Raw genomic sequence first — 21,630 nt, 5'->3', positions numbered from 1 at the left:
CAATGCAGAGAGATGCTGGAGGATAATTTTTTAACAACAATGAGATAATAACAGATGAGGTTGTAAATGTGTCATCAAACAGCTGTTTCAGAGTTAACTGAGGCTTGGTTAACAATCAAAAATGAGCCTGGAAGAAACCCCACGATGTGTTTTTGTCCATAAAGATAACTTTCACACTAAATACTGCTCTGCATTTATACACCAGCTTGTTATGCATGAGCGACACTGTTGCGAAAAAGAAAATGCTTCTTTTAAAAGTCACAGTTGGAATAAATCTGACTGTCTCATGAATGACAACCTGCTCCAGAGCTGCTGACTTGAGATCAGCTAGAGTACGGCAGGAAACACACACACACACACACACACACACACACAGAGCTGTTTAGCATTCTGAAAACGAGACGTTATTATTTGCGAGCAGTTCTGTCACCGAGAAAGCTGAAACCTGACGAATGCAACACATCACAGCAACACCGACTAACCACATGTCTGTCCCTGCATGTGGTGAACCAACAGAAACGAGCAACACACGCGGTCAACATCAACTCAGACGTAGGAGGAAGCTGCAGGACGGAAATGCTTCAGCAACAGGAAACAAGCCGTTTAATGATTTCCTTAAAAACAGCTGCGAGCTAAGAAAGAGCTGCGGGGCTTTGAGTAGGTAGCAGCCCTGATCAGTAACACACACACACACACACACACACACACACACACACAGCCTCATCCGTCATGTACATCAGCACTCGTTGTGTTTTACCTGCATTTCAAGATCCACAGACGAACGTTCAGGATGGAGAGAGTCAGGAAACAGCATCCCAAGAAACAGAGAGAAAGAGAAAAGGACAAACAGTGAGCAACCGAACACCAAAAACACATGAACTGAATCATCCTCAGCCAACATGAACATCAACGTGGATTATAAGTGAAATGTTTGAGCGAGTTCTGAGGTGGAGATCTCTCGGTCTTATGAGCAGGTCCAGTTTGAAGAGTGGAAACTAAGGATGAGACAGAACACAGACTCCTTAGAATGAAGGTGGACATCATGATTATATTCATAAGTATGTCTCTTGATTCTATCTGCAGATGCTGGAGTTAAATAGTCAATATTCTTCATGCTCTCTGTAGTCATCTCTCGGTGTGATCCATGTGGTGCAGACTTGTGTTCATAGAAGTGTTTAGAGAGTGAGAGAGCACAGCACTCAGCCTCCTGCTGCTCCCATCTCTTCATTCCCCCCCCCCCTCAGCCTTCTCTGTTCCTCTCCTTGCTCTTTATTTCCTTCCTTTATTCCCCTTCTCTTCTGCCCCTCCCGTCTTCATTGTGGCCGCGATTCCTCTCGCTATATCAAGTCCTTCATATCTCGTATTCTGTTCAGTCTGACGCAACCCCTTCTTCTTCTGAAATATCAAAAACGAATGCTATGGACTCCATCCATCCCGTAATACATCAAACAGGCTCCATAATGCACATACTCATACGACAGATTATTAATAGTTTTCTGACACAATGTGGTCCGAAAGATGTCTCGCTGTTTAATGATACAACCAGTTGGTTGTGGTCCTGGATCCAGTTCACACATCGATAGGAGACCAAACCCTGACTGGTCCTCCTCTCCTCTCTTTGTCCTCCCGAGTGGTCGATATGGAGGAACTAGTTACTGTAGTCTCGTGATTCAGTTATGAATGACATTTTAGAGACGCGGTGAACGTCTAGAGGACTAGTGATGAGTTTGATGACCTGATCTCAGAGCAGTTATGGGAACCATTCTGGAGACATTAGCACAAACGGCTCAACTCAAACAGAGGAAATAACACCATCAATGGTAAGTCATAACACCTCATGTCACATCGGTGTGCTGTGTGACACGTTTTTAATATTTCATGGAGGAAAAAGAGGCTAAAAAAAGGGAAGATTAGAACGCAAACAGCCTCAACTCAACGATGACAGATGAAAGGCTCTGAAAAGGCCAAAAGCTGATAATGGAACTAGCTTTTCAACTCCGGTATCCAAGTCACACATGGACAATAACTTTATTTAAATGCGCAATTTCTTGAAATAGTCTCATCTCGTCATGCAAGTCATTCATGTGAAATCAATTTGAACGAGAAATGTATGCGTTGAATATATACGTTAACGGGCCACATCTGCGTTGTCGTGACGACAACGACGCGGCACGCACAACTTCCACACGTTTATGAATGAAATCAAACTTCGCGGCCGTACGCTGGACGTCTCCGCCGTGCGAAAGCTTCACAAAAGATAGAAAAAAAGCTTTGTTCCGTCTCTAAAGGTTCTGTGTTTGATGTTTTCGTGTGAATCTCATTTCAGCTCTCACGGCCAAAACGCATGCAACGGTTGTCAAGAGGAGATCAATTCATATCAATAAACTCATTGACGTACACGTGCCCAAACACTGAGGCTTCTGACGTGTTTGAGTAGATTCAGGAACAGTTCAACTCTTGAGCTCATGAGAGTTTACATTCTCGAGAGGTTGGAATCTGCTTTTAGTGGATGTGAGACACAGAAAACTGCCACTTGGTTTCAAACTCGTCCGTCCTCGTCCCAGACGGAGAGAGAGGATTCTCCCACGGTGAGATTTTAGAAGGAAGACATTGTGGGGCGGAAAAAAGTAAATTCCCTTTTTCCATTTCCTCACTACATGATAGCTTTCTCACGGACCATCGAGCCACAGCACCATCAGAATCAAACATCGTCATCATGGCCAGCAGCTATAAAAAGGACCATGGAGGACATGAAGCCTCTACTTTTTCCATCTCCTCTTCTAGAATACATCTTCGTCTCCTTTTGGACCCGTTCTCATCTGAGAAAGTGACATTTCAGACACGAGCGATCCCCCTCCCCCCCCAAAAAATCTGTGTTATCTCGGCCGGCATCACGTCTCCACCTTTGTGATAGAAAGAGGGCCTGTGGAGGAATGAGGCTTGGATGGACCAGCGCTGTGGTTTTAAATGTCAGGTGTTCTGAAACACGACATCAATCCTTGGATCTCAGACCGGCTCCCACGGGGGTCACATATCTTAATACATCTCGTGGCCCTTCCTGGCTTCCTGTTTGTCAAATGATTGACTTTAAAAAAGACATTTCTGCTCTGCGACTCCGTTATGAACCATCCAGACCTCTCAGATCATCTGGGACGAGTCTGCTTCACGTCCCCAGAGTCATAGCGAGACGTGGAGGAGCAGCATTCAGTATGAATGCACCACATATACCATAATACATCTTACATCACATGTCCAGAACAAGCTCCCAGAAATCTGCTGCAACTCTCAGTCCACTGCAAAGTAATGTTCATCGTATAGTATTACATTTAGTATAATATTACATTTAGTATAATATTACATTTAGTATAATATTACATTTATTATAATATTACATTTAGTATAATATTACATTTAGTACAATATTACATTTATTATAATATTACATTTAGTATAATATTACATTTATTATAATATTACATTTAGTACAATATTACATTTAGTACAATATTACATTTATTATAATATTACATTTAGTATAATATTACATTTATTATAATATTACATTTAGTACAATATTACATTTAGTACAATATTACATTTATTATAATATTACATTTATTATAATATTACATTTAGTATAATATTACATTTAGTACAATATTACATTTATTACAATATTACATTTAGTATAATATTACATTTATTATAATATTACATTTAGTATAATATTACATTTATTATAATATTACATTTAGTACAATATTACATTTAGTACAATATTACATTTAGTACAATATTACATTTATTATAATATTACATTTAGTATAATATTACATTTATTATAATATTACATTTAGTACAATATTACATTTAGTACAATATTACATTTATTATAATATTACATTTATTATAATATTACATTTAGTATAATATTACATTTAGTACAATATTACATTTATTACAATATTACATTTAGTATAATATTACATTTATTATAATATTACATTTAGTACAATATTACATTTAGTACAATATTACATTTATTATAATATTACATTTATTATAATATTACATTTAGTATAATATTACATTTAGTACAATATTACATTTATTACAATATTACATTTAGTATAATATTACATTTATTATAATATTACATTTATTATAATATTACATTTAGTATAATATTACATTTAGTACAATATTACATTTATTACAATATTACATTTAGTATAATATTACATTTATTATAATATTACATTTATTATAATATTACATTTAGTATATTACATTTATTATAATATTACATTTAGTATAATATTACATTTAGTATAGTATTAAATTTATTATATTACATTTAGTATAGTATTACATTTATTTTATATTCTACTTACATTTAAGAAATGTATTTGTGTACTTTTTATAATGATCTTTTCATATTTTTGTGTTTATTTTCATATATTTTTTAATGTCTTTCGTGTTGTATTCAAAGCACTTTGAATTGTCTTGTTGTCGTTGGTTCTATCCAGATAAACTTGTCTTGACAAAACTAAATAAAAAGGGGAAAAACATATCTGTCTCATACTTAATCATTTGAAGAAGAAAATCAAACGCGCGCTGCTTTTGAAGATAATTTGCGCATTAATATTTAAATAGTGCTAAGAGACAGAGTGGATTATATAGCACTCGCAACACAAGAAGAGACTCCCATTGCAGTGGGTCTCACATTTAATATTGAGTGAGATGTTTTTAGAAGCTTTTTATGTATTCTTTTACAAGCTTCACCAGTGTTTGTTTTAATATTTATTTCAAACAATTTGCAGAGCAATAAAAGTGCAGTGCAGACCTCCATCGACGCTGCGTTGCTTTTACAGTCAATATTGTCTTGTGTACATAGCGAGGACCAACACAGCCTCACACACACACACACACACACACAACTCAGCACAGACCTCCTGTAGCCGACGCCCTTTGGCCTTGGAGATCCACTCACTAGGTTTCCCTCTAGCGTGAGTCTCCAACACGTCGGGACTGGGTGTCAATATGTATTCCTTTAATGCATCGCAAAAAAACTTCCCATCTCCACGAATGCATCCTCTCCAACATAAACAATACGCCTCAGATGGATTTGAACGTGGTGCGATTCAACCCCGTTATCTGATCCCACTCCTCTAGAAGTGAAACCCCAATATGAAGAGTTATGAGCTGCACACTTCACGATATTTCCTGCTTCTATAATTTCCAGATGCACAAACACACACATTGTGCAGCTCAATATATGTGAGCTACTGTGTGAAATTAAATTCTCACTGAACCACTGGACTCTTGTGAAGATGAACTCTGTTGTGTGTGTGTGTGTGTGTGTGTGCGTGCGCTTCATAAAGTGAGCCACATACAAGACGTCAATAAACATAATGCACACGCATGTGATTGCTGTACATGAGATCTTAAAATAATCCTCTCTCAACCGTCTTCACTCCGATCGCTCGCCGTCTGTCTGAAGAGAGACAGATCAAGTTTCCAGATGTTTGTATAATTTCCTCCGCTCAGAGTTCTGATCTGATCCGTCAATATCAATAACACACGAGAGGTTTTTCTCTCCGCAGAGGACCGAACAAATAAAAAGAGAGAGATGAGAGGGTGAACAGCGTATGATTGACTCTCACAGTAATACCAGAGCTGTCACAACAAGTCATCCAGCAGCACTGATCTGAGTTCAGTTGATTCACACCGAACTGAACTTGAGGACGTGCGTCTCCTGGACTCGATGTCGTCCGTCTGCATTTACTTTCCCGTTTCTTTCTTTATGGCCTCCGCCTCTCCGTCTCCGTTGGCCTCGGGTATCTCACTGTATTTGATGTTCTTGCCTTTCAAAGATAAGAAGTAAAAAAAAGATGGAAAGACGGAGGGGGGCGGAGTCAGAGTGAGGAGGGGGCGGAGTCAGAGCGAAGGAGAGGCTTCAACGGCACCCAGCCTCCGTCACTTTTAATGCGTCATTGACTCCAAGGTTCACGACGCAGCACACAGAGAACACTGATGGACCGTGTTGGTCTGGAGCTCCAGAAGGTGACGTGTAAGATGGGGAACGGGTAACTCAAAGATCATGTGTGTATTATGGACTGTGTTACCACACAGTTGATGGAACACCAATATGTATGAGAACCACATTTACGGAGATTAGTTCCTCTGCAGTTCTGAGTCATGGAGTTATGACGTGAACAATAAGTGGCTCATAGTGAATATTAATGGTCCTTTACTGAGTGGATCAACTGTATGACAGAAGATCAGAGAGGACACAAAGGGACTCTTAACAATGCTGTTCAATCATCTACTTTAGTGATTTTCAATAATTAAAATATTTAGAGTCTTGCGGGGTCACTGAAAGTAGATGTGTGCACCTCTGATCAGAATACGGTTGGAATTACACAAAGCAGCACATGATAAGAATGAGGTGCCGTATGAAAATAAAAGGATTATTTAAATAATAATTTTGGGAAGATTGGCTGAAATCTACCGAAAGGTTTTATTTTTGCAAAATAAATTGTGGCCAATGAGTTAGGGCAGAGATTGACCTACCGTACAATATATTATATTATTCAAGAGATTCTATTCAATATGAAGATTCATTTTAACCAAGGACTTCAGCAGTAAATGTTCTGTTTGAGGTATTTTCTGGAGTGAAATAACCTTCATCTTTACAATGTTAAGTGTTTTAATCAAAATCAAATCAAAACTATTTGGAGCTGTGTGAGCTTTGCTCCACGTTTCACTGGAACGTGTTGAACAACGAGGTGAAACTAACCAATGAACACTTTGGAAATCACTAAGGACCTCCCACCTTACACTATAGTTTCCAGTTAGTAAAGCGTTTGTTTTTATATATAGGACTAAAATATGAAGTAAATATATAGTTTGAAAACAAAAAAACGGTTTTAGTGCTCATTTCTTATTTGCATACATCCCATAATGCTTGATCTGTAGTATAAAGTCATTTCTCAGTCCCATTTCATCTGTCTCTCTCACATTTGGTGAAAGTAGAGTGACAGACAACACTTTTACTCAAAAAACTATATTACAAAATTTGGTTTTAGACATTTATTACATGCATCTACTATTTTATTCATATATGCCACCGCTTTTGTGAACTTAAGGCTTTGGTAAACCAATTTAATAAAGGTATGTTTTCACAAGAGATTTGAAGAATCTTAATAAATCAGACTTCAACTTTTTAGCTTCAGGGCCAAATAACTTCTTTACACTGTAGCCTAAAGACAACTGGTGCTCCATTAAATAGATATCTGAGATTGTTCTGCAATGTTTGATGTATAACCCATGGGTATGTTTCAAATGCAAGTCCCTTTAAAAAAGTGAATTTAAGAAATTATGTAAAATCGAGAACAGTGGGTGTATGCGTATTGAATGCACCGTATGAATGTATTCAGTGGATACCTCCATGGTTACGTATAAACACACAGAATTTACCCTCATTTGCATATTACGGAACACGGTGATGTCACAGGCTGTGACCTTAAAGGCCCGGAATGTACAGCACTTGAACATTCCGTGCCAGTTCCATTATATATAGTCCATCCAGCCTTGCAGCAACAAACACCAACGTTTTTACGAAAGCTCTTCAGCCGTCTCCAGTTATAATGGGTAAAGTATTTGGAAAGCTCTTCACAGCTGTGGAGAAGGAGAAGGAGTTGCCTTCAAACTCAGAAGACATTGGTGTCGTCGCTGGAGGAGGGAAGAGGAAACGGACAGAAGATGGGGAAAGCCTACCGAGGAAAAGAAGTAGGAAACGGGACTCCTCCCCGCAGAACGATGAGTTGCCGTCCAGCTCAGAAGACATTGGTGTTGTCGATGGAGGAGGAAAGAGGAAACGGACAGAAGATGGGGAAAGCCCACCCTGGAAAAGAAGCAGGAAACCGGGCCCCTTCCCGTGGAGCGGTGAGTTGTTCAGCTCAGAGGACACTGGTAAGCTTTATGCCGATATTTTAACCATTATTCTGCTATAAATGATTTAAGAGACCTTGAATGATCGTCTTGTCTTTTAGTTTGAGGGACTCTTTGTCCTCGCTCGTGTTACGAATGCCGGTAAATTCATGTCGTGATGTTTTTTCTCCCATCTCTAGAAAGCAGAAACACACCCGAGGCGGCTCTGAGCGAGGGAAGCGCTAAGAGGAAGGCGGTCGACGATGAAGGACCGGTTGAGAAGAAGTACAGGCTTCTAGACGAGTCAGACGTGTTTAAGGCCAAGTACCAGCAGCTGAAGAAACTTGGCCAAGGATCTTTTGGATGCGTGTTTGCTGGCTACCGCAGAGCGGATAATCTACCCGTAAGTGTTCCTCACATTTTCTTGCACACACATGCAGACACACACATGCACAGTACGGTCAGAAAGTGTAACCAAAAAGTCTTGTTTCTATCTCTTAGGTCGCCATCAAGCATATCGACAGGAAACACCATCTCACCCTTTACCAAGAAGATGATGGGTACACGATCCCCATGGAGGTCGCTGTCCTAGAGCATCTACAGGCCAACTCAGAGCGGCATTCAGCACCAGTTGACCTACTGGACTGGTACGTTGAGGAACAGGGGCTGATCCTGGTGCTGGAGAGACCGTTGCCGGCCGTAGACCTCGCCAACTACATCCAAGGCAAAGGAGGCCACTTGATAGAAACGGAAGCCAAGGTAAGCTGCTGTAGTCATCTCAGAGTCACAGCCATGAAAACATGTCCAAGCATCATCTCTGATCCCTCAACTCTCTCTTTTTGTCTTTCAGATTATAATTAATCAGCTGCTGGATGCAGCCATTGACCTCAAGCAGAAGCACGTTTTCCACCGGGACATTAAACCCGAAAATCTTCTTATTGAGACCTGCATGAAGTCGCCGCGAGTTCGCCTCATCGACTTCGGTCTGAGCTGCTTCGACGGAGACGGAGACACCTATAGCAACTTTTATGGTAAGAAGTCCAGCTTCACTCCTGCTCTTTATTAACATTACTCATCGGTGACTTTTACATTGAAACAAAGCTCCTCCTCCTCACTGTCTCTTTATTATGTCTGTATATTTTAGGTTCTTTCGTCCCCCCAGAGTGGCACCGTCGGCAGGAATACGAAGCCGGACCCTCGACAGTATACCAGATCGGAGTGGTCCTGTTCGCCATGCTCCAAGGCGTGGCATCTAGCGGGCACCTGTCCTTTCAGAAGCTGAAGAACAGTTGGTGGCTTTCCGAATGTAAGAGAAACATACACAAATATGTCGGCAGACACAAATCTATTCACGTTGTGATGGATCACAGGACCTCACCCTTTCTTCTCTTTCTTTCTCTCCAGATTGCAAAGATTTCTACAAGGCGTGCATGCATGTGAATCCGGATCAGCGGTTCACCCTGGAGCAGATGAGGAATCACCCGTGGCTGAGATAGTATCACACTACACCCACACACACACAAACACACGCCTACATTTAAATGTCCAAGTGTCCTTGAGCAAGACACTGAACCTAAATTGCTCCCGAGGGTTGAGCCCTCTGTGTTTTAAATTGGAACATATGTGATATATGTGATATATATGATATATGTGATATATATGATATATGTGATCTGGTGGCACCTTGTGTGACAGTTATTAGTTCCATTACTTCACACAAACAAACACCTACATTTAAATTTAAACACAAACTAAACAAACGTAGATTTAAATGTCCAAGTGTCCTTGAGCAAGACACTGAACCTAAATTGCTCCCGAGGGTTGAGCCCTCTGTGTTTTAAATTGGAACATATGTGATATATGAGATATATATGATATATGTGATCTTATTATTAACATTAACATAATTAAGCAGTGTGTAACGAAAGAGAGGTGTGACTAGGACCAAAATTTAACTTTACGTGACGAGGTCCAAACTTTTAATTTAACGTGATGCATGCATACGGACCCGGATCAGCGGTTCCCCCTGGAGCAGCTGAGGAATCACCCGTAGCTTAGATAGTATCACACAAACAAATTAAATTAAATTACACACACATAGATTTAAATGTCCAAGTGTCCTTGAGCAAGACACTGAACCTAAATTTCTCCCGAGGGTTGAGCCCTCTGTTTAAATTGGAACATATTATTATTAACATTAACATAATTAAGAAGTGTGTGACAAAAGAGAGCTCTGACGAGGACCAAACTTTAACGTGACGAGGTCTGAACTTTAATTTAACGTGATGCATGCATACAGACCCGAATCAGCGGTTCCCCCTGGAGCAGCTGAGGAATCACCCGTAGCTTAGATAGTATCACACTTCACACAAACAAACACCTACATTTAAATTTAAATTACACACACATAGATTTAAATGTCCAAGTGTCCTTGAGCAAGACACTGAACCTAAATTGCTCCCGAGGGTTGAGCCCTCTGTGTTTTAAATTGGAACATATGTGATATATGTGATATATATGATATATGTGATATATATGATATATGTGATCTGGTGGCACCTTGTGTGACAGTTATTAGTTCAATTACTTCACACAAACAAACACCTACATTTAAATTTAAACACAAACTACACAAACGTAGATTTAAATGTCCAAGTGTCCTGGAGCAAGACACTGAACCTAAATTGCTCCCGAGGGTTGAGCCCTCTGTGTTTTAAATTGGAACATATGTGATATATGTGATATATATGATATATGTGATCTTATTATTAACATTAACATAATTAAGCAGTGTGTAACGAAAGAGAGGTGTGACTAGGACCAAAATTTAACTTTACATGACGAGGTCCAATCTTTTTATTTAAGGTGACGCATGCATACGGACCCGGATCAGCGGTTCCCCCTGGAGCAGCTGAGGAATCACCCGTAGCTTAGATAGTATCACACTTCACACAAACAAACACCTACATTTAAATTTAAATTACACACACATAGATTTAAATGTCCAAGTGTCCTTGAGCAAGACACTGAACCTAAATTGCTCCCGAGGGTTGAGCCCTCTGTGTTTTAAATTGGAACATATGTGATATATGTGATATATATGATATATGTGATATATATGATATATATGATATATATGATATATGTGATATATGTGATCTGGTGGCACCTTGTGTGACAGTTATTAGTTCAATCACTTCACACAAACAAACGCCTACATTTAAATTTAAACATAAACTACACAAACGTAGATTTAAATGTCCAAGTGTCCTTGAGCAAGACACTGAACCTAAATTGCTCCCGAGGGTTGAGCCCTCTGTGTTTTAAATTGGAACATATGTGATATATGAGATATATATGATGTATGTGATATATGTGATATATATGATATATGTGATATATGTGATGTATGTGATATATATGATATATATGATATATGTGATCTGGTGGCACCTTGTGTGACAGTTATTAGTTCAATCAGGAGAGACTTGTTCCGAATTCAACAATGATCTTTATTACGTAGCTATAACAAATGGAATTGTGGATAGTCTTTGACTTTAACTTTAATGTGTCGAGGTCCGAACTTTTACTTTAATGTGACGAGGTCCGAACGTTTAACGTGGCGAGGTCCAAAATTTAACAACAACAAACAAACAAACACCTACATTTAAATGTCCAAGTGTCCTCGAGCAAGACACTGAACCTAAATTGCTCCCGAGGGTTGAGCCCTCTGTGTTTTAAATTGGAACATATTATTATTAACATTAACATAATTAAGAAGTGTGTGACGAAAGAGAGCTCTGACGAGGACCAAACTTTAACTTTAACTTTAAGTGACGAGGTCTGAACTTTTATTTAAGGTGACGCATGCATACAGACCCGGATCAGCGGTTCCCCCTGGAGCAGCTGAGGAATCACCCGTAGCTTAGATAGTATCACACTTAACAAACACACGCCTACATTTAAATGTTCAAGTGTCCTGGAGCAAGACACTGACCCTAAATTGCTCCTGAGGGTTGAGCCCTCTGTGTTTTAAATTGGAACATATGTGATATATGTGATGTATATGATATATGTGATATATGTGATATATGTGATCTGGTGGCACCTTGTGTGACAGTTATTAGTTCAATCAGGAGAGACTTGAAGAAGTGTGTGACGAAAGAGAGCTCTGACGAGGACCAAACTTTAACTTTAACTTTAACTTTAACTTTAACGTGACGAGGTCCAAACTTTTACTTTAACGTGACGCATGCATACGGACCCGGATCAGCGGTTCCCCCTGGAGCAGCGTGGCTTAGATAGTATCATACTTCACACAAACACACGCCTACATTTAAATTTATACACACACGTCTACATTTAAATGTCCAAGTGTCCTCGAGCAAGACACTGAACCTAAATTGCTCCCGAGGGTTGAGCCCTCTGTGTTTTAAATTGGAACATATGTGATGTATGTGATATATATGATATATGTGATCTGGTGGCACCTTGTGTGCTAGTTATTAGTTCAATCAGGAGAGACTTGTTCCGAATTCAACAATGATCTTTATTACGTAGCTATAACAAATGGAATCGTGGATAGTCTTTGACTTTAACTTTAATGTGTCGAGGTCCGAACTTTTACTTTAATGTGTCGAGGTCCGAACGTTTAACGTGGCGAGGTCCAAAATTTAACTTTACGTGACGAGGTCCAAACTTTTAATTTAACGTGATGCATGCATACGGACCCGGATCAGCGGTTCCCCCTGGAGCAGCTGAGGAATCACCCGTAGCTTAGATAGTATCACACAAACAAACACCTACATTTAAATTTAAATTACACACACATACATTTAAATGTCCAAGTGTCCTTGAGCAAGACACTGAACCTAAATTGCTCCCGAGGGTTGAGCCCTCTGTGTTTTAAATTGGAACATATTATTATTAACATTAACATAATTAAGAAGTGTGTGACGAAAGAGAGCTCTGACGAGGACCAAACTTTAACTTTAACTTTAACTTTAACTTTAACGTGACGAGGTCCAAACTTTTACTTTAACGTGACGCATGCATACGGACCCGGATCAGCGGTTCCCCCTGGAGCAGCGTGGCTTAGATAGTATCATACTTCACACAAACACACGCCTACATTTAAATTTATACACACACGTCTACATTTAAATGTCCAAGTGTCCTCGAGCAAGACACTGAACCTAAATTGCTCCCGAGGGTTGAGCCCTCTGTGTTTTAAATTGGAACATATGTGATGTATGTGATATATATGATATATGTGATCTGGTGGCACCTTGTGTGCTAGTTATTAGTTCAATCAGGAGAGACTTGTTCCGAATTCAACAATGATCTTTATTACGTAGCTATAACAAATGGAATTGTGGATAGTCTTTGACTTCAACTTTTGGTGACGTGGTCCGAACTTTTACTTTAATGTGTCGAGGTCCGAACTTTTACTTTAATGTGTCGAGGTCCGAACGTTTAACGTGGCGAGGTACGAAATGTAACTGAGGAATCACCCGTAGCTTAGATAGTATCACACTTCACACAAACAAACACCTACATTTAAATTTAAACACAAACTACACAAACGTAGATTTAAATGTCCTTGAGCAAGACACTGAACCTAAATTGCTCCCGAAAAGTCTGAACTTTTACTTCAATGTGTCGACGTCCGAACTTTTACTTTAACGTAACGAGATCCGAACTTTAACTTTATTGTGACTTTTTATTTACCTACCTACCTACAGAACGGCCGACTGGAGCTGCTGCTGCCTCTACCTATCTGCTGCTGCTACCTACCTACCTACCGGAGCCACTTCTACCTACCTACCGACCGACCGGAGCTACTGCTGCTACCTACCGACCAGAGCTGCTGCTGCTACCTACCTACCTACCAGAGCTGCTGCTGCTACCTACCTACCGACCAGAGCTGCTGCTGCTACCTACCTACCTACCGACCGACCGGAGCTACTGCTGCTACCTACCTACCTACCTACCGACCGACCAGAGCTACTGCTGCTACCTACCTACCGACCAGAGCTGCTGCTACCTGCTATCTACCTACCTACCAGAGCTGCTGCTGCTACCTACCTACCTACCAGAGCTGCTGCTGCTACCTACCTACCTACCGACCAGAGCTGCTGCTACCTGCTACCTACCCACCTACCAGAGCTGCTGCTGCTACCTACCTACCTACCGACCAGAGCTGCTGCTGCTACCTACCTACCGGAGCCACTTCTACCTACCTACCGACCGACCGGAGCTACTGCTGCTACCTACCTACCGACCAGAGCTGCTGCTGCTACCTACCTACCAACCAGAGCTGCTGCTGCTACCTACCTACCGACCAGAGCTGCTGCTGCTACCTACCTACCTACCTACCTACCTACCTACCGACCAGAGCTGCTGCTGCTACCTACCTACCTACCCACCTACCAGAGCTGCTGCTGCTACCTACCTACCTACCGACCAGAGCTGCTGCTGCTACCTACCCACCTACCAGAGCTGCTGCTGCTACCTACCTACCTACCGACCAGAGCTGCTGCTGCTACCTACCTACCTACCAGAGCTGCTGCTGCTACCTACCTACCGACCGACCAGAGCTACTGCTGCTACCTACCTACTGACCAACCCACCGACCAGAGCTGCTGCAGCTACCTACCTACCGACCAGAGCTGCTGCTGCTACCTACCTACCTACCTACCTACCGACCGACCGGAGCTACTGCTGCTACCTACCTACCGACCAGAGCTGCTGATGCTACCTACCTACCTACCGACCAGAGCTGCTGCTGCTACCTACCTACCGACCAGAGCTGCTGCTGCTACCTACCTACCTACCTACCTACCTACCGACCAGAGCTGCTGCTGCTACCTACCTACCGACCAGAGCTGCTGCTGCTACCTACCTACCGACCAGAGCTGCTGCTGCTACCTACCTACCTACCTACCGACCGGAGCTGCTGCTGCTACCGACCAGAGCTGCTGCTGCTACCTACCTACCTACCAGAGCTGCTGCTGCTACCTACCTACCTACATACCAGAGCTGCTGCTACCTACCTACTGACCAGAGCTGCTGCTGCTACCTACCCACCTACAAGAGCTGCTGCTGCTACCTACCTACCTACCGACCGACCGGAGCTACTGCTGCTACCTACCTACCGACCAGAGCTGCTGCTGCTGCTACCTACCTACCTACCTACCTACCTACCCACCTACAAGAGCTGCTGCTGCTACCTACCTACCTACCTACCGACCGGAGCTGCTGCTGCTACCTACCTACGGACCAGAGCTGCTGCTGCTACCTACCTACCGACCAGAGCTGCTGCTGCTACCTACCTACCTACCTACCGACCGACCAGAGCTGCTGCTGCTACCTACCAACCGACCGGAGCTGCTGCTGCTTTGAAAATAATAAAATGCAAACTAAATGAATTAATCTTTTCTTTCGAAATGTTTTACTTTAATACGATTTTTAATCCACTTACAAAAATGTTTTAATACTGTTAATCTTGCAACATGTAAATAATGTAAATAATCCTGGAATGTCGGTATCAAAAAGTCCGTATTTCACATCAACTTAGAAATTGTACAGCATGGACTTTATCAAAATGTTGAATTTAAATCAAGCCATTTTTCCAACGGTCACGTTAGACCAACAGATACGAAAAGTAAAAACAATTAACGGTCACGTTAGACCAGGATTTAAAAAAAGGTCACGTATGCCGGAAAATAATAAAAGGTCACGTTAGACCAGGAATTAAGAAAATGTCACTTTAGACCAGGAAAATATGAAACAGTCACGTTAGACCAGGAATTAAGAAAAGCTTATGTTAGACCAGGAGAGGTGAAACAGTCACGTTAGACCAGAAAATTAAGAAACCGTCACGTTCGGCCAGCAGATACGAAAAGGTCACGTTAGGTCAAACCTGCTCAAGTGTTCCAGTCTGAAGGATTCTGGGTAAATTGTGACCATCCAGCATCGACCGCAGCCCGATGACACACACACACACACACACACACACAACAATCAGTCTTGACGACTTTGACAGCGAGACAATGCGCTCGTCATTTCCTGGCACTTCAACATTCAGGAGAAATAGTTGCATCAACCAGTGAAATCTTTTAACTAAATTCACTTTAAACCAAAAGCAGGTTTGACATCCTGCTAAAAATATCAAACGTTTGTGTCTGTTTCACTATAATCAAAGGCAGTGGAGAAAGATATAGCCGTAATTATTATTATTAGGATTATTATTAATACACTCAGACTAACGAGATGAGTCTATTATTCAGCTGGAATGGACTTACAGTGACACGTATTCAGTGACCCAATGACTGCCTGACAGTCACCGAGCTTGAACCACTTGTTCTACGTTGTGCATCATGACCCAACAGATCAGCTGCTTCCTCACCACAGAGAACTTTATAGTTTGAAGATCAGGTTTTTATTGCCAGGGTTGAGGTCAAAAAAAGCCTGAATCAGATCAACCTGTGTTCTTTGTCCAGTGACCCCTCTCAGCAAACACTTTGACCTTTGACCTCACAGCTGATGACCCCACACGTTGGTGCATTCGGGTTCTGTCTGCCGGAGTTTCAGGGCCCACTGGACACCAGTAACCCAGCTTCTACTGGATCTTCATGAGCAGTCAGAGAGGTCTTTACTTCCAAGATTCACGCTCACCTCGAATGCAGCGAGCTGGAGATGTTTTTATGCGTTAATTTAGTTACCGCGATCTTATAAAAAAGTTTGGAAGAGAAAAAAAGACTTGAAGTTGTTGTTCCTCCTGAACTCTCAGTGCAGAGTCCCACACAGACCAGGGGTCTGTCCAGAGGGTTTCAGTGGGAGGTCAGACCATCAGCTGTGGACCACTAATGGGCTCACAAGCCTCTCATCAATGGTGACATGGAACAATCTGTCTTCACCTCACACTTCAACATAATTAGACCATTAACAAAGCAGCTTTAAACGTGTGGACGTGAAGAGGACGCCGACTCAAACAGAAAAGTCAAGAGAAAGGTTGAGGGTCCCTGCAGAATGGGAGTGTGCACTTTGTAAAATATGACCAGTGTTGCTGAGAGCTTTTATGATCACAATTATTTGAAATTGGCAGGATTTTCATCCGCTCAAAGATTTGGTTTTAAGTGACAAAAAAAAAGGTGATTATGAGTTCAAATCCAACAAAAAACAACTTCCGAAGGATATTCTTTCAAGTCTTCGTGTTCCTTGGAATAAGAAGATGTTTACTCGTGTGAAAACAATGCAGAAATGAAACTCAGATGAAAAATAAAATAGCTTTGACACCCTCTGTAAACTATATATATATATTCTCAAGGAGAGAAAAGGACAGCGTTCATCAACATGAGTCATACGGGGACGACACAAGAAAAGCACCAACACTGGATCTCCCCTTCAGCTTCAAAGCTCAAATCTTAAATAAATGGATGATATTATTGAAATATTCCCACAACGATATTGTTTCTTGTTTATTCCTGTGGTTTAAATAGCTGACGGCTATCTCTACAGTTAGTGCTAATCCAATTATGAATGTTTTGTGAAGTGCAGTAAGCCTTGTTGAAGGTCTGTTTCATCTCTCTCGTGCCCCTCTGTTAGCGAACATCTAGTAGACACAGATCAACACCAGCAATCACAACTGAAGTTGGAGTCATTGAAATGATCTGTGGTATAGTCCAGTGAAAATAAAGACCTCCTCATCATATTCAGCCAACACGCCTCTATTGATTTCCAGTGGTTGTAGCTATCGGTTGTGTGAGGTGTGAACTATGAAGCAAAGCAGTAGAACATGTTCCTTCATGAGGAGGTAGCATTAAAACCTCCATCGCTGCCCGTGTCAGTCTGGTGCTTCACCTCTGGGACGTATTGTGGCTCTTTGCTCCCCCACTGGTCCCATCATGGCCTCTCCTGCTGGGGCCGGCTGCTCCTCGTCCTCCACCACGGCTCGAGGCTGCTGAGGCCATTCAGTAGCTTTAATAGTGGGGATCGGAGTTTATATTGGCACCTGAGGTGTGTGTCTGTGTGTGTGTGTGTGTGTGTGTGTGTAGCCTGCTGTGTCTCTCTGACCCTCTTTGTTGGTCACATCCTGGAGCCTCTCCTGACACTCAGCATGACACATGACATTAAAACAACACACCGTGACGTGATGCAACCTGTGGAGAGTGGACCGAGGGTGGTCCGCCGTGTGTCTGCACACCGGCCCCTGTGTCTAGTCAGGTCTGTGCTCTCAGCTCCCCCCACACAAATATAACACCACCATATTCATCATCTGGAGACATAATGTCGAGCCTTATCGCAGAGAATTAGCATCCTAATCTGACAATAATGAAATATAACGTGTCGAGTCAAAGAGTTGAAGCGGAAGCAAAAGTATATGCAGAGCACAAATCGCATCAGAAGTTGCCGTTCATTAATCTTCAGCATCCTGTAGCGACAGCAGATACATAATCAGAAGCGTTTTCTCTCCTCGTTGTGAACACAACACTGTGCGAAGCCCTCGAGCTGCTGGAAGCTGCCAATGAGTCAGGAACAATATGGAGCTGGGTGTCTCTCAGTGTGTGTGTGTTTGTGTTTCACATTAAGCTGTTTCATCTCCTCCCACCTCTCATCCCTCCATTGTTAATGTGAACTCCTACCTCCCACAATGCCTCTCTCCACCCTGCGCTCTCTCTCTCTCCATTAGGGAGCCGGCAGCTCTGATCAGGTGATGCTCTGCTCCACTCATTTCCTGTGGGAATCGATGGCCACATTTAATCAAACGGCTGCAAGCTAATGGCTTTAGTGGAGCTGGGGGGGGGGGGGTCACAACTAAACACTCTGGATGTGCATCGCCTGACTTCTCAGTTCTGACGCATGTTGTCATTGACAGAAACACGATTAGAAACAATAAAATGACATTATTTGTTCCCTGAATGATCCATAAACGTCTCATATCAGAACAAAATGATGTCTTGAAAAGCCACCCCACAAACATCCCATAATCACACGTATTTTCCCCACACTCAGTACAGAGGAGGGTGAGTAGCTGCAATATAATGACACAGCATGACAAGAAGAAGCCTGCTGGGTAATCATATGGTACATGAAGTCCTGCGGTTGTTGTTCCCAGAACCCCCCTGAAGACCAGCGTTGTCACGGCGATGCGACGGCGATGTGTGTGTGTGTGTGATTGTGGGATAGGGAACTCAAACATGACAGTTATACATGTCGTACTGCCCATGTCCTCCACATTCAGAAACAGAGCTCGTCATCAGATAATATGAAGCCATGGTCAGTGAGGGAACACATCCAATAATACTCTCCTGAGGTCTGGAAGAGCAGGCCAGGCTCCAGCTGGAGGCTTTGAGATGAAGACCAGCCAGGAGGAGGAAGAGGAGGAAGAGGAGGAGATCAAACACCAGACAACAGCTCTTCATCACGCTCACTGAGAGACCAGCCAGGAGGAGGAAGAGGAGGAAGAGGAGGGGATCAAACACCAGACAACAGCTCTTCATCACGCTCACTGAGAGACCAGCCAGGAGGAGGAAGAGGAGGAGATCAAACACCAGACAACAGCTCTTCATCACGCTCACTGAGAGACCAGCCAGGAGGAGGAAGAGGAGGAGATCAAACACCAGACAACAGCTCTTCATCACGCTCACTGAGAGACCAGCCAGGAGGAGGAAGAGGAGGAGATCAAACACCAGACAACAGCTCTTCATCACGCTCACTGATGGTGAAGCTGCTGCAGGGTTAATGAGCAGTCACAATGGGTGATCACATGTCAGCAGGTCATAGGAAGTGGTTCTGAAGACAGAAGGACGCTGCTGGTTTAAAACCAGTACACATTGTGTCCTTGGACAGAACCAACGGTTAAGTGTGCTGAGGTCAATTAGTGTGAACTCACTCTGAAGTTTAAGGATATTTGGCTCTAAAAAAGGAGAAACGTCATCAACATTCCTCTGCATTGTGTCACCAAAGTTAATGAGAACAAAGAGAGACTGGACAACCTTCACACCTCGTCAGCACCAATGTGAGAAGACAGATGTGAAGAAGAGAGACAGAGGAGGTGGAGAGGAGAACAGAGGGAGAGAACAGGAGGAGGAACAGGGATGATGACGGATGATGCAACTCTTCTTCATCAGTCTGATCCACAGAAGGTTTCTAGTCCAATCAAGGTTCAAACATTTCCTCTGACCTTCACATCTGCTGTCTCTCCTACTCGACATCACCGCTATCTCTAATTTGCCAGATTTAGCTGTGGAGGTGCACAATGTCCAAAATTATATAAAATAAGAAAGAAAATGTATAAAATAAGAAAGAAAATGTATAAATGTGTATATATATATATATATATATATATATATATATATATATATATATATATCAAAAATTATATAAAAGAAGAAAAAAATATATATATATATTTCTTTCATACTATATATACACATATATAAATATACATACATATTTTTTAATTTCTTTATATATATATATAGACTGTATATATCCAAAATTATGTAAAAGAAAAATATATATATATATATATTTTGGATGATTTAACTACCAAACAACCATTAAAGTGGCTAATAAAAAGTCATAAAGACTATTTTTCAGAAATAATTAAGGTCAACGTTTTCAATCTGAACCTCTTTCAGGTTAATTAATTGCATTATTTGACGAGATGACATTTAAAATAACCAAAAGGTTGTTTGATGAGCACACTGTATTGAACATGTCTCACTCCGCCCTCTGTTTAACCCTAAAGCCAGAGAGGACAGTGGGAGGGGCCAGAACGGACAGTGGGAGGGGCCAGTGAGGACAGTGGGAGGGGCCAATGAACCCTGAGTTTGTGGTGGTTTTAAAGTAGATCAATGAGCGTCAAAGGCATCTTGTTCAAGTGTGGTGCAGCTCAACATTGAGCATGCTCATGATGCCTCTGAGAAGACACGCTTTGTCCAACATGAACACGACTGGATATTTAATATGAACCCAATAAGAGGCCAACAGACTTCATGACAACATAACACCAGGTTCAGACTTCAACTTGCTGGTGGAGGATGAACCATGAGGACTAAAACATTCACAGATAAAGGCTGTACTGTAGAAGATGATGGCTATAACACTGGTGGAGTCACTGAGTCCAGAGCTTCAGGTTCAGGAATCTTTCAATGTTCCCATTTAAAACCTTCCACATCGCTCCCTGATACATATACAACTACCAGCTACATCATAACCACAATTGATTCAGCACTCATAAAATAAAACTGCAGTTGACCCTGAATCTCTAATCCTCTATGAATCAGCGTTGATTATTATTGAATGGAGAGACCCGGCTGAGACCACTGACTGCTGCTGAAGACCGATCGTGTCGTTATTGACTCCAATAAGTGATTAAATATAAGTGAGGCTCTGTCAGCGCGTTATGATTGTTCAGAAGTGGTCCGTCTTTTATTTATTCCTCTGGCTTCGTCGTGGTCAGAGCAAAGTGAGCTGTTTATGAAATACATATCTGGTAGAAGACTAACGTAAAAAGCAGCAGGATGAAAATGAATACAGATTCTCTCAAATCAGCTGTGGAAGGTGTTTAGAAACATCTGTCTGGGGCGCTATAACAGCTGTTTGTGGCGTGCGTCTCCACTCTCCCATCGTCCACACAAACATTATCAACTATCAACCAGTTATCACTCCCGAGGCGTCGAGTAA

The 21,630-nt window shown here is 41.8% G+C and overlaps 1 protein-coding gene and 1 long non-coding RNA gene across 2 annotated transcripts; both read left to right on the top strand.

Annotated features, from left to right (window-relative positions):
• Positions 1 to 7,652: 7,652 nt before the first annotated feature.
• On the top strand, positions 7,653 to 8,923 carry LOC117741817 (serine/threonine-protein kinase pim-2-like; the record flags this gene model as incomplete). The annotated part of the gene is made up of 4 exons (XM_034549045.1): positions 7,653 to 7,977; positions 8,136 to 8,338; positions 8,437 to 8,694; positions 8,786 to 8,923. Coding segments are annotated over exons 1-4 (924 nt in total), but the record flags the coding sequence as incomplete, so codon positions are not given.
• Position 8,924: 1 nt separating this feature from the next.
• Positions 8,925 to 9,457, top strand: LOC117741695. The gene is made up of 3 exons (XR_004610760.1): positions 8,925 to 8,966; positions 9,080 to 9,241; positions 9,340 to 9,457. It is a non-coding gene; the product is annotated as an uncharacterized LOC117741695 (long non-coding RNA).
• Positions 9,458 to 21,630: the final 12,173 nt, after the last annotated feature.

Source organism: Cyclopterus lumpus, chromosome 13 (genome assembly GCF_009769545.1).
Source record: "Cyclopterus lumpus isolate fCycLum1 chromosome 13, fCycLum1.pri, whole genome shotgun sequence".
In the NCBI taxonomy this organism is placed as follows: Eukaryota; Metazoa; Chordata; class Actinopteri; order Perciformes; family Cyclopteridae; genus Cyclopterus; species Cyclopterus lumpus.
Note: the sequence above shows the minus strand (reverse complement) of the source record. Positions and strands in the feature narration are given on the sequence as shown.